The following is a 14,550-nucleotide window of genomic DNA, read 5'->3' as shown; positions in this document are numbered from 1 at the left end:
CATTCTACAGAGGTGTTCTGAACACGCTCTAAAACGTTTTGGCTTTTGTAGCAATTATGGCTGAAGACTTCCTTAGAATTTTTATATTTATCATGGACACTTGCCAAATTTTGGACTTCATTAAAGAGTGGCAGAGTTTAAGAGCTGTTTGTATTTAGCATGCTTGTAAATAATTTAGATGACTATAGTGCACGGATGTGTGTTTAGATCTGATTCAGATTATACTAAGTAGGGTAGAGGAGAGTTTTATACACATCAGAAAATTGCTTGTTACTAATAGTATAGCTGCATTAGCGGAAAGCAATAAAAGGATGAGGGAGAGAAGGAATCCTCCTTTGTTTTGTTTCACCCCTGGAGAAAGACTGTAAGGCTTTGTGAAGGGGGCTGTATCAATTCACGAATGTTGTATATACTTGAACTTACCACAAAACCATCCTTAACAACCACTGAGGCTAATTAACCTTGAAAGAAAAACTAGAAGTGGAGTTTTAATGTAAACAGGACCATGTGATTACAAAGTCTGCAGTCATCCATTTCCAGCTGTAAGAGCTCCGATCTAGACTATGCTGATGGTAGTTGTTTCATGAAATCTCCTCTTCCCCTCCTTTGATCACAATCAGGAATTTCTCCACCAAGGTGGCTTTCGCAGCTGTACAGACCAATGCTGTCCACCGCATCACCTTGATGAGCTCCATGGCTTCTCTTTGGGCAGAGATGCAAGTGACCCCCCCGGAATTAACCGGTTTGCCATCATTCATTTATGATGTTGCAAAAGTAAGTGAGCGCTTCGAGAAAGCAACCTCAAGTTTGAAGTCAACCTGCTGACATAACACCCAGGAGACTCTGATTTCCCCTTGAAACCTGTTGCTAGGACCTGTTCCTGTGATGTAGCCTGCGCTGTCTTTACAACATCTGCTTTATGCCACAAACGTCTCATCATCAACAAGAGTCAAACGTGATAATATTGGATCATTTTCTTTTTTTTTTTACCCTAAGAGGCAGGGACTATGCCCCCACCTTCAGGCTTTACTTCCCGGATTGAGTATCTGATCGACACATGGAAAGCCTGCTACTTCAGGCACCACAGAGAGCTGTGAGGGCACTCATCTTAAGCCTATGACTGATGAATAAAGAAAAAAGCTTCACTTGTGCTCATTTGTGTCTGGATGGACGCTTTTTTACAGCTGCCACTTTTACAAGGCCACATTTAGAGTCTTGCTCATTAGTGGGTTTATAAGATATAATAACTCTTTTTAGCAATTTGTATTCATTATCAGTGAAAGCCCGCAAGCTGCTGGTTGTACCAGATGCATCAGGAGTAGATGCAGCAGCTACTAGGTCAGAGCACTCCTTATTACTGACGTCTTTCCTGAACAGCCTGTCAAGGACTTACATCAGATTTTGGAGGAGAAGAGCAAGTAAAATGGTTAATTTCTGGATAACATTAAGGATTTGAGTTATAGTATTAGCAACCAAGCACTCTTGCCTCCTTGCCCAACAAACGTTATACAGTTCTTTACCCTATACTGCTTTAAACTGAATAAATACTTCAGGCTTCAGGCTTTTTCAAGCTCTGATAAGACATGAGATAAATCCCTTCCTCCTCAAAAGGTGAAGTGTCTTTTAGTGCTCTTTCCTTGTCCAGAGGGTTCTATGAGCAAAAAGGAAGCATTTTCAAACTGATCCATGGCCCAGTAACTAGTGGCCTTACTGCATTTCTTTCCTTCAGAGAGCCAGTAGATTCCCTTAAGTGCTATTGAGAAACTTGATGAGGCTTTTTACCTAGTGCCTGCCACTTCTGGGCAATCGATGGGATGTGCCCAGCTACATCAGAGCTCTGTGGTACAAGGGATGGAGGCAGATTTTGGCTACCTCACCAGACCCTGAACCACATTCTCATCTCTCTCTGTGCTTAGGTACGGCTCTTCTGCGCGCAGGAAGAAATTTGCACCTGATGGACAGAGCCAACAGCAAGGTTACCAGGTCTGATACCTCCTTCACAGAAAACCCAAGGGCTTTGCTAAGCTATACGTTTGCCTCTCCCTATTTGCCTCAAATCTATCAGCTGCAAACGGGAATACTGGGAGGGTGCTGTCAAAGCAGGCTGCTCAGTGGTTTCCCATCCTCTTACCACATCAGGTTGGCTTCCTGCCATCAGGCGTTGGTGCTCTCTGTACTGCTTCCCAGACATACCAAGGAAGGCAATGGGCTTTATTGGTGTTGAATTTCAAAGCCTCTCATTCTCGTCTACTGTGACAGAGGCTTCCACAAAATATCAGCAGCCTGAGATGCAAGCACCAAGTACCTAGTGTTTTGCATATTTTCTACCTCTCTTATATATACAATCAGCTCCTATCACCGCAGTTGTATTTTCACGAGCATGCTAATTTTAAACAACCCACAGTTAGCTTTCTTACTGCTTACATGAAAGCAATTCAAAAGGACTAAAGGGAATCCTCTCACTTAGGCCATTGATTCAAGGAAAAATAGCAACAAATTACCAGGGATCTCAGTTTTCTGAGTGTGGTTTTACTTACTGAGACATAAAATGGGAGCAGGTGCTGGACTTCATAAATAATCGAGAGCACAGAGCTCTTCCCTCTCGGCACAGCACACACAGATATTCAGAGGTTACTTTAAGTGGAGAATTGCTTCCAGTGAAAAGCGCTTTTGCAGTTGTCCCCTACATAAACAGCCACCTGCTGCTAGCATATCATGCCAGAGGACGGGTGTACTGGAGTGTAAGACACATATGGCTGACCAAGCTAACCTTCATTAATGTTAAATCCTATTAAGATGGTTTTGGAGAATAACTTTACTGAGCTGTACTCTGGAGAATAAACTTCATTCCTTTATACCATGAGACAGTGTGAATATGCAGCAGCGAGTACTATTTGAGGAAGAACGTGATGAATGGTGGAACAAACTCTGCAACTGGAGGAATGGATGAGAAGGAGCAGACTTGAGGATCAAAAATTTAAGCTAGCCAGGAAAGAGGAGAGGCATGTGAAAAGGAGCAAAACATGACCTAGTGTGAATAGTAACAGGTGGGAAGAGTAAGTGCTGGAAGAGACAGAGCAAGGGCCTCAGAGAAAGACTGGGAGCCAGCCAGTATGGAAAAGAAAGCGTTAAATAGCATGGAGTGGAGAAACCAGAGCTGTCTGTGACATGTAGTGCAGGGCAGGCGACTGAAGCGAAGCTTTGTAATGAGGGTTTGCTGCTAAAGCCCTATATAGAGTAATGAGCGGAGTGATGACAGCAGACCAGAGGAGAGCAGGCAGAAGAGCTTGGGATTAGGATGGCAGATTCCCTTCCAAGAACAAAACAGAAGTTAAGGACTGTCTGTTGTCAGCAAACATCCGTGAAACTCTGTGGTGAAGTGCCTTGCTCTTCTTAGCGTCAATACAACTAGAGGATGACCCACCTTGTCACCATGAGTTCCACCAGCTGACAGCAGTGGATGTACATGTGGGAGATCCGACTGTTTTGGTCCTGCCACTGTCACCTGCCAACTGAGCTCAGAAATTCACACCACCAGAAGCAGCTGTTACCTTTTAAGAACTACTGTAGAAAGGGCCGTGGGATGGGAAGGAAACGGAGAGAAATGTCCTGCTGGTAGGTTTCATGGCTATTTGTGAGCCAGATAAAGGAGGTGAAGTTCAGCAACCCTGACTTCTATTTGCCACCCCACTTGTGCTTCTACCTCTTGTCTTATTTTAGCCTCTCTGTGTTCCCACACCCACAGCACTTCCTGCTGTCCACTTTTTTTCTCTTGCAACTACTACCTGTCGCCTCTACTCGTACTCCCATTTGCCAGCTGGTATCACTGCTCCCATATTCAGTCCCCCGGCTGCTAAACAGGTCTCCAGTGATTCCGCTTGTTTCACACTCTCTCCCTGTAGCTCCTAACTACTCCTTCCTCTGTCACACATGCCCTACTCCTCACCTGCTGCCCTACCTCTGTCCCAAACTTCTTCTGACCTCTGCCACCTTAGGCCTCTTTCCCTGGCTCCTGTCAGCCCTCCCCTGCACTGTGCCCCTTCCACTAATATTGTTACACCCCTTTCCTGTGTTTGGCCTTCCCTCCTCAGGCTCTGCAATTCTCTTGTGTCATCTCGTATTTTTTTTTATTGGTTTATATTGCAGTCAGGTAGTTTCTCCATTTCTCCTTCCTCCTGCTGCCTGGATGCCAGCACAGGGAGCAGTAATTCCACAGATTCGAGAGCATCGCTGCTCTCAGTTTGGTGCCTGCTGTCACAGGTATGCGGATGCATCGCACCATCGGCAGAGACATCAGAGCATTAATATCCAGTGATTCGAGATCTTTGCAGTAAATTCAGTTAATCTTTAGTGCTAGCTAAACAAAAGATTAACTTTAAAAATGTCATCTCATAAGAACTATTTTCCTGTGGCTTATACTTCTCTTTTGCTTTCGCCTTTTACCCTAAGTCTGACCTCAAGAGACATCAAAATTAAAAGCATCCAGTGCGAGAATCAAAATTAGATGTAAGATCATCTCACTGTGGCAACATGTTCTCTAAGCCCTACTGCAATGCTTTTTACTGTACTTTTTACACTATACCTGTAGCGTTAGTCAAAACAAAAATAAAACATGAATCTTACCTGATTTTGTCCCATGCCATGACATGGGTACAGTATGATCCTGTGTCCAGTAACTTGATTTTCATTTATAGGGTTATAATCAAAACAGAAGTTTGCCATTCCTCTATTCTTCAGCTAATAAAAACAAAAGAATATTTTAAAGTGTTAATCTAAAGTAAAGAAGATATGCTGTAGTCACTTTACACCCATCCTGCTGAGCTGTGAGGTTTATACCCCAAAGCTGCTTCAAACTAATTGGAATAGATCAAATGGATCCAATGGCAACATCTCTCTCAGGCTAACGTGACACAGAACTGTTGGGACCGTCTTGACTTTGGGCATTGAAGCAGCCAGACACAATGGCTTCCCCTAGGAATGACACTGTGTTCCAGTGTATTTGCAAATGAAGTAGGGAGGAACTATGAAATGCTGTGCTGAAACTGAACAAGCCAGCAACTCATGCAAAACAAAAGAGTCTGCCATGCCTTTAACTTTTTTCCCCCCAGGATCTCATTGTTCAATTTTCTTATGAAAAGATGACTACCTACTTTTCTCAGTTTGTCAAATGGGAGATGTTAGAAGGATTTGTTCTCAAAAGGAACTCCAGTACCCTCTTGAGGTTGAACGAGCAGATGGATTTTTAAGACCAGAAATTATGAAAGTGGGTAAGATACATCTTTGGAAAGAGATATTAAACGTTCTTTACTAGCGTTGCTGATCTCTGTCACAATAGGTACATAACTTTTAGATTAAATTTTAAAACATTAAGTTACCTGATTTTAAAAACATCAGGCTCATTAACAAGGATTTGCATTTAAGTAGTCAGGAGGCAAAAGTAACTGAAAATAAGTTAAACAATGTCATAACAATTACTGACTCCTAGTATTAGCCACTTAACCAAATTTAAAATTACACAGAACAGAAGAGGTTCTGTAAACATAGCTTCAAGCTGAATGCCCCTGTTACTGAGTGTAATTATATCACAGACAAAAAGAATAAGCAGAGTAAATCTCAGAAGAATTACTTCAGCAAGGTGTAATTTCACCACTCTTCCCAGTCATGATAATTGTATCCCCAGTTCTTAACGTGGAGAACGAGCGGACACAAAGGGACTGCACAAGGCTAAAACCAAACAAACAAGACAAACCCCGCAGGACTCAAACCCACCACAGAGCAAACCACACAAGTTGGAAAATTAAATACTTGTGTTCTGCATATATTTTGCTTTCCCAACTTCTGCTTTTATTGCTACCCGACATCTTTTTTCCTCTGCTTTGTGCCCACTCCTGCTGAAAGGCAGCCAAGCCCTCGGCGCTCGGCATGCCTGGGCTGCCAGCCCAAGACAACAGCGATACACTGGGGGCTGGGGAGGACCACCGAGCCACCACGGCCTGGGGCTCCTCGCAGGGCTGCTGGGGCTGTGAGGCTCTCCTGTCGGAGCCAAATGTATAAACGTAGGACTGAAGCCCCACCCTTACAGGCTTTGCCTCTGAATTCCTCTCTGAACATGTTTCTACTGTGCATTTGGTGTAATTTTTCAGTACGGGATGAACTAACAACTGAATTTGGCGTATAATAAAATTCACCCTTAGTTTTAGTGTCCGAGTTTACCAGAAGCAAAAGAAATCCCCTGGGTACCCTTTCTACAGAGTGTTGCATGGTTTGATGGGAACACAATAGACCACTGCACCCCTCCCCGAGCTGGAGAAAGAAGACATTTTGTTTACATACTATGGCACTAATCATTCTTATCCAGCTGAACTGAGTTGAGCTAATGAACTACTAATTAACCACTCAACTCAAGGTACCTATCCTGCCCACAAGAGGCAGGCCATTTCCTCCTGGCTGTGGAGGATGCAACAGCGCCCCTGGTGTCGCAGCCCAGGCTGGTGAGCAACAACTGGTGACCCCGACGTGATACATCGATGAGACCCTGGAAAGCCCTGGGAAGCCCTGACTCCCTCGCCGAGCCGAGAGCCCTGGCTGCAAAGGAGCCCGAGCCAAAAGAGCCGGAGCCAGAGCCGGAGCCGGGAGCTCGAGCGAGAGTCCTTCGGAGAAGAAGGTAAAGCCGCAAGCCCCGACGTGGTATTCGCGGAAGGGAAGCGTGCTGGAGTTGGATGAATGGGCCGGGTCTCTGCTCACCTTAAAGCCTTTGTGAAAACAAAAAATACTAAAACAAAAAGGGGGAATTATGGCACTAATCATTCTTATCCAGCTGGACTGAGTTGAGCTAATGAACTACTAATTAACCACTCAACTCAAGGTACCTATCCTGCCCACAAGAGGCAGGCCATTTCCTCCTGGCTGTGGAGGATGCAACAGCGTCCCTGGTGCCGCAGCCCAGGCTGGTGAGCAACAACATACTAGGCAAGAAGCACACTCAGAAATACAGGAATTAAAAAAATTATAGATGATTTTTAACACTACCATGGAACTACATGAACCAAACAATACGCTTCTCATGTTTTTACATTCTACATGAGGAAATGTCAACTTAAAGTCATAACCACTTAAAAACGGTAATTGTATCTCTAAAACCATAAATCGGTTTCAGTTGCTGTCAGCGGCTGTCCTCAGGATCAGAGGGTCTCTCATCAGTATGTTTAACAACGTGTGACTTTGCCTGTCTGTCTCCTGACTCCAAGGGAAGATAAAGGTAACGAAGCACTTGTCCATGGTGCCCTTCCAGACAACCCAACGCTTTCGCTACCACTCCGAGTGTGCGCTCTTCACTACCAGCCACCGGCGCGTGCTTGAACACGCGCTCCCTTTTGTGGCCTGGAATTTTAAATAGCCTATTTTTAAAATGCCGTGTACCACCAGAACTACGGGAACTCTCCTACGCATGTGACGTGATGCCTAAACACAGGCAACAAAACAAAAGCTGTGTGAAAGATTCCTAACTTAAGCTTCGTTTCAGGTGGTTTAAAACTGAGCCTGTACTCCCAGGATACTACCACGTATGTTCTCTCATTTTTCTCTTTCACGCATAAATGCTTGTGATACCTGCAGACATATACATAAACATACACGGTCCATCTTTCAACCCGGCTCTTCTAATTTGTGTTATCGGACATCAGATGATGTTCTTTTACACCCACGCTTCATCAGGAAGTCTAATAGATATTCAAGACTTAATTTGTTGGAATAGTGCATACTAAGCCGTTAAATTACCTGATCTAAAACGATGAAGATTAGGAAATAATCAGATTTGAAAATCTGATCGCAGCACGATTTATGCAGGGAAAAAAAAAAAAAAAATCGGCCCTCTGTGCTAAGGCAGGAAAAGGTATGAGAGAATTTGTGAAAGAAGTATTTTTCTCTTGCTAAATGAGAATACACAGTTTAAGTTCCTTTTATGTTCAACAGCTATATCAAAACAGTAATCATGCATTCATTTCTGAAACTATCTTTGTTCCCATATCCACCATAAACAAGTCATGCAATAAGAACAAAATTTGCTCTGTGACTTACCTTTATTCTTTTGCAGAATGCTGCATTAGAGAAACAGAAGCAAGAAAAAACGTTGATCACCTTGCCATTAAAACACACAGTTCAGTTCTAAAAAGTTCTGCCCATGCAGGATTACTGGCTGCATCTTCCTACAACATTTGCCTCCTGTTGAAACGTTGCAGGCGTACTCGACAATGCCATTCAGTTATCACTCTGTTTGGAGGCTGGGACAGGTAATAAACAGCAACTACTAAGATATTCACCTCAGACCTTTATCCCTTACTGCTTGGAGAAATTTAAATCTGTTGTTTCCTAACATCTGGACACTCGCATATGACACAATACAGATGGTATTCTGTAAATAATTCTTAAGTTTTGTTTTGTTTTGTTTTTAAGATTAAATCCATTTCATATAACTGTAAGCAAAGCATCAACAACAGATTTTTGACATTAAAACTTCATTACATTAGTTGATAAATACGGCCAGTGGAGCACTGCCAACCTTTCTCTTCATCCACAAAATAGATCAGAATCCTCTTTATTCCACCACAGTGGCATTGGTGCTGACGCATTACCGGTATAGGCAGAGGATACTCTGGGACACAGTGAGATGTGAATTTGTAGCAAGCCAACAGCTTCATAGTACTGACCAGGCTTAAGCTTTTACCTCAAAGGTAATGGAAGCAGTCACAGGGAATGATTTTACTGAGCATATGCCATTTTCATATCACCCTTTTTGGAAAAAAGATTATGAATATCCTCAGATTTCTGTTAACTTCTTAAGTGCAATGCTGAAACGGGTATACAAGGTCAGTGATTAAGATCCTTTGAAGGAACTGACGATGAGACACTGCTGTTGGAATTCAGTTGCTCACCCCAGCAAGTCCAGATCTCTCTGGGAGGCTCAAGAATATACAAGCACATATCTGAAGTGATGGTGTGTTCACTTGAGATTAATATTAAACAGTTGAATTTCTCTCTTTAAAAAAGTCTGTCTCAAGCTTTCACAGGCTGTGCAGCCAACAGAGTGGTGCGTATTTTCCTGTGATGGGCATCAGATCTCCAGGTCTAGTCAGTCATAACCTTGGGTACCAATTCAATCTCAAGTGGCAGCTCTACAAATCGCATTACAATGCTGTTTTAGAGGTATACCACAGAGGAGGCTGCTTTGCAGCCTGATACCTCTGAGAACTTGTAACACCAGATACGGAACAGGCTTTTTGATTACATAACTTAAGCCACACAGCTAAGATCTCTTCTTCTTTAAGCCAGTTCATATATATATATCAAGTATTATTTAGATAATTTACAAAACAGCCTCTTTCATGTCACAGCAAAACAAAATTCTTTATAGTTTTAAAGGCTTAAAATCTTTCTTCTTGATTTTTTTTTTAAAGGTTATATCTGGTCTGAATTGAAAGAAAATTATGACTAAGCACTTGGAAATTCATTGAAGACAAGATGGTCTTGGGGGAAAATGTGGAAGGAAGCTGTCAACAGAAAAACTCAAGTTTTTGATCTCCCAACTGATTCAGTCAGTTGCAGACACCTTTAAGGATAGGTAGTGAAAAGAGCCATCGGCTGGATAGTCACAACAGATATCCATCAGCGTAGTTGCTTCACATTCAAATGGAGTAGCTAGAAACTGTTTGCGAAGAACAAAGAAAAACTACTTGTATCAGAACGTAATATGGTCTCACTGTCAAGTGACCAAACTTACAGAAAAAGAGAGATAAAAATCCTGATTTTTGTGTCAACACTGTTTTAAAACCAATCTGGACGCCAAGTTCAGAGCCAAATGCACTGACAGACCATGGTCTTTTCCTCAGATAGGCACCCTGAATGCCAGCTATACTCAGTACACCTTAGAGGGCAGAGGAACTCTGAATGTTCCTTTGCTTTGCAGCTGAGCTTTTCCACAGTCACCAATAACATGAAGAGATCACAGCACTGTCCAGTTCCCCTTCGTTCACCTGGCTGCACAATGCAGCAATGTCACAGTGCTAATACACATGCAAGATGGCTCAAAGTCCTCCCTCGTGGTGCCCACACCATCCCTCCCCAGGACAGCTAAGATTTGTAAGCAGACCTAGTTTGGGCTATCTAGGTGGACAACCCCACAGACCTGGGGTTCAGGACTTTTTAAGGTTTCACAACAGCTGAAGTACATAAGTACATAAGTAGAGCACACACTTGGCTGGTAAGCACGCACTCAAAGATGGCCAAATCAGATGCTATGTCAGAAAAAGACATCAGTGCGCTACTCAAGAACCTAAAACGGATTATCAGTCTTTTGAGAAACACTGGTATCTTATTATTTTAATCAACTAAGTGCATACCAGCTTCACTTCCACAAAAAAAAAAAAAAAAAAAAAAAAAATAGTCTAAAGTCAAAATGTTTAGTTCTTGTCCCACACAAAGTTCCAAAGCTGCATGGAGCCCGAGGCCCAGAGACACACTGCTTGTCCAGCTGCCCAAGGCACTGTATGGCTTCAAAATCACAGCTGCTTGAGCCAAGTAAGGACATAGAATCATATAACCACAGAATGGTTTGGGTTGGAAGGGACCTTTGAAGATCATCCAGTCCAACTCTCCTGTCATGTGCAGGGACATCTTCCATTAGGTGAGGTTGTTCAAAGCCCTGTCCAACCTGACAGGGATGGGGCATCTACAACTTCTCTGGGCAACCTGCTCCAGTGCCTCACCATCCTCACTGTAAAAAATTTCTTTATTATATGTATATAGATGTAAGATAGACTATGCCTACACCCCTTCCCTGGCAGCTGCGATGCCCCGAGAAGAAATTTAATACACTCTCATTCAGAGCTCTAGGAGCTTCTAGTTCACCTTGCTTTAATACGCCACTGCACAAAACAATACTGGGAGCTCAGAAGGGAAGTGAGACTAACCTCTCCAAATTTTCTTTTCTCTTTCATTAAAATAGTAAATAGGGACTTACGATATGCTCCCACAAAGACGCTATGCAAAAAAGGGAATAGCCCTTGAAGTTCCGGCAATTTATTTTTAAGTTGTCCATGTAGTTATCTTTCTATCTAATGTTGCTATCTCATATAGATAGCACTTTAAATAATTTCCAAAATTTCATCCCATAATGGCCTCTGTAGCCTTAATGTTTGAAGTTTTACATTTTGAACTTCAGTCCACTGTTTCAGTATGGAACTTTTAAGGAAAAATCTGACTTAAGTTAAAAAACCACCATTTTATGAACATGAACACTCATAATAATTATAGTACCTCTTCTCAAAGTATGATTTTGTGTAGAGTACTAAGTGAAATCAGCATTGCAGCATTTTAGATTTATCAATGTTATATGATTTTGGTATTAAGTGTACTAATTTTACTAGTAAGGAGACGTATTTCCCTCATTTCTAGGTCTCAGAAAGCTTATAAGAATATAAACAGCTCAGGCAAAAATGGTCAAAGTTCTGGATGTTTAGATAAAGTTTTAGGCAGCTAACCTTTTAGACAACCAAGCTTAGAAACAGACAGTAAAAATTTATCCATGTATCAGAAGAAAAATTTTAGCACAAGTTATCTAACTGTCAGTGCATGGCACTGAGTGCTGCTCAATACTTCTTGCATTTATTTTGAGAACATATGGCTGACCTATGGGTGATCTTAGAAAGGTCTTTCAACTTCAGTGTAAAGATTTACCAAGGGGGGAGAAATCCTCATACCCCTTTGCAATCCCTTTGAACAATCAAATAACCTCACACTAAGCCGAGCTGTTAACAAAGCCGACACTTCTAAACACAGTATTTTTGTGAACCAGAAAAGCACTACATGGCTAAGGCAGAAGTAAAGAACTCAATCACTGATTCATTGAAGTTAGCAGATGGGACTCAATATCCACAAATCAGTTGAATCAGTAGGTGTCATTTTTGCACTGTCACTTACTTAGAGTATAACTGTACTTTAATCACACTCTAAATTCTTCCTGCCAAAAAAAATGGTGTATTCCTATTATGCACACAACTAGATGACAGCATTTAAGAATTGTTCAAAGAGAAATATAAAGAGCACACCTAAATTACACCGTAGATACCTCAAGCAGCTCTGAAGAAGAATTACAAGAATTATTATTTCTAGGTAATGTCAACACTTTTCTTAAGGATGACACGTGCAGTTAAAACGTGAAAGAAACCTCACAAATCCCTTCCCCTCCCTAGGAGACTGAAGCTCTATGGCTGCCACCAGTCCAGCCTTGCTTTTGAAGAGTGAGGGATGGAGGTGGAGGGGAGGACAAGGCTACTGCAATGTTCATAGAAGGTAAGTCTTACAATATCTTGTTGCTTCAACTGTCTCTGACCTCATCAGTTAGCGAGCCAGCACAAAACAACAAAAAACAAACCAGTGTTACACCAGGGTCTGTTCAACGTAACTGGATAATGGTGGATATTCCTTTTCATGCCAGTGATCACACAGAGATACCAACTCAAGCACAAGCTCCCAGACGAACAGAGGAGGGTGGCTACTCTCCCAGAGGCTCCTAAGGGCTTTGCTGCCAACTGGCGCTCTCCCCAGGCGAGCTCCAACAGCTCCCAGCGGGAAATACAGCTCCCTATGGGAAACCGCAGCATTTCCACACTAGGATCTTTTTTGTTCAACAGGTAACAAAGCTCTTAGGGAAGGCTGTGGGGAGACTTGGTTCCTGTACGTTTTGCATGCCCACAGCAATCAATTTTACTCCTCCACGGAAGCAGATCCAGCAGAGACTGAGTAACTGACGTGCAGATGGCAGCAAGACAAGGCTGTTGTGATACGGTGCTGGACGCGATGCAGCAGCGTGGGAACGCAGCTTAGCTAGATCTGCAGAGCAGTTGAGTTACCAGCAAAAGTACTTACTTACCTGCTTGGGTAATCGGGAAGGTTTTTTTTATATATCTCTGCCTGGCAGAAAGGTGCAGTCTTGTCTTCCTAGTAAGACATGCAGCAGATATCTGCTGATTTTCCAGAGGAAGCAGGTATTTGCTGCATCATCTCTGCCTTCATCCCTTCCAAATGAGGTTACAGTAATGTGATACACACGGAGCTATAGTTTGTATTTATTTGTAAGCTGCAAATAGCATAAAAAGTTGCCGACTCTTAAAAAAGGAGAAGACGATTCTGATATTAAACCAATAAAAATTGCTTGTGAACCCATGCTTGTCTAAAGTGACCTCCAGATTAAAAATTAACATGTTGGCTTCGACATACAGAGTCCTGTAGATTTGGGAGCACATAGCACCAGCTCTCTCTCCTATCATCAGAGTATCATAATTTTCATCAGATAAAATGTGCAAATACATGTTTCAAAGCACGCTCTTTCTGTTTTCAAGTTGACAACTGAAAACTAAAACCAAACCACTTTGGTGCTCTCTTTCTTTTGCTATGTAACGTTTCAAGAACTAAAAAGTCATCCTTTTCTGCCTTTAACACTCCCAAAATGTCACTTGGAAGGTGTAACTCATGGCAACATTACCTGTTTTCCTATCCTCTCAAAGAACTCCTTCATAAACAGCATCCCATAGAATAAAGATCCTGATAGAAACCACATTTTAAAGTCTACCAATTCTAACTGAATTCTACCAAAATCCCAAACTGATTTTGATATAAAAATACCTTCAGGCTGAGTTAGTAGGAGAGCTCAGAGAACCGCGAGGAGGCTCCTTCTCAGCAGCCACGTACCATTCCAAAGAAGCCGGGTCTGTCCTCAGGTACGTGAAGCTCTGGGTACACATTCTCCAAGAACCATTTGAAGTCCTTACATTTCAGCTTCTCTCGAAGGACTCTCCTTTCTGTCACATCTCCATATGGTTCCTGAAAAAAAAAGAAAAAGAAAAAAAAAAAGAAAAAGAAAGATTAAAAAAAACTCAACCACAGGGGGTTAATCTAATCTTTTAAATTATCAGTATACATTATTAGGAACCATATGCTAAAGTGATGAGGAGGACTTTTAGCCAGGAAAAAATCCCCATGTTTTGGTGCTGGATTTGATTTCATTATCCTTACATTTGTTAAATGTTGACAAAATATAATTGTAACAGTGCCCGTAAAACTTTGAAATATTCTAGAAGACAGTTCGTCTGAGAAAACTCCCCAAATCCATAGTAAGGAAGTCCTTGAATACAGGTTGCTGGGAACTGAGAAGGCGTATTGGAAAATAAAACTTCCTTTAGCTAGATAATTGAAAATCTCAAGAGTAGTGAATGAATCTTGAGAATTTTAAATTATTCCACCATCCATTTACAAATTACCTGTACAGACAGTTTTACACTTAACTGATGACATTTGTAAAATCTGCTAATGTTTCCTTTGAACTTCATCGTTTCAGGGGTGGGGAGCACGAAATCTTAAACCTCCAGAGAAAAGCTTTCATTGCAGACTTCTCCCTGTCTACAGATTGGAGCAGAGTTCACATCTTTTCATGTCTGCCTTCAAAAATCTATCTTTATATTGACTAGGGACTTCAGACAGTCAGGCATGAGATACCAT

The 14,550-nt window shown here is 42.0% G+C and overlaps 1 protein-coding gene across 1 annotated transcript in view; it reads right to left on the bottom strand.

The window, feature by feature from the left end:
• Positions 1–14,550, bottom strand: part of GALNT12 (polypeptide N-acetylgalactosaminyltransferase 12) — a 49,138-nt gene that overhangs the window by 3,951 nt on the left and 30,637 nt on the right. The window contains exons 7-8 of the mRNA XM_086609137.1: positions 13,744–13,875; positions 4,624–4,737 (exon numbers count right to left, since the gene is read on the bottom strand). Coding sequence (XP_086465263.1) covers positions 4,624–4,737; positions 13,744–13,875 — 246 coding nt within the window. The remainder of the gene's footprint in view (positions 1–4,623; positions 4,738–13,743; positions 13,876–14,550) is intronic.

Source organism: Tauraco erythrolophus, chromosome 3, assembly GCF_009769465.1.
Source record: "Tauraco erythrolophus isolate bTauEry1 chromosome 3, bTauEry1.pri, whole genome shotgun sequence".
Classification (NCBI taxonomy): domain Eukaryota; kingdom Metazoa; phylum Chordata; class Aves; order Musophagiformes; family Musophagidae; genus Tauraco; species Tauraco erythrolophus.
This window is presented reverse-complemented; position numbering and strand designations above follow the sequence as displayed.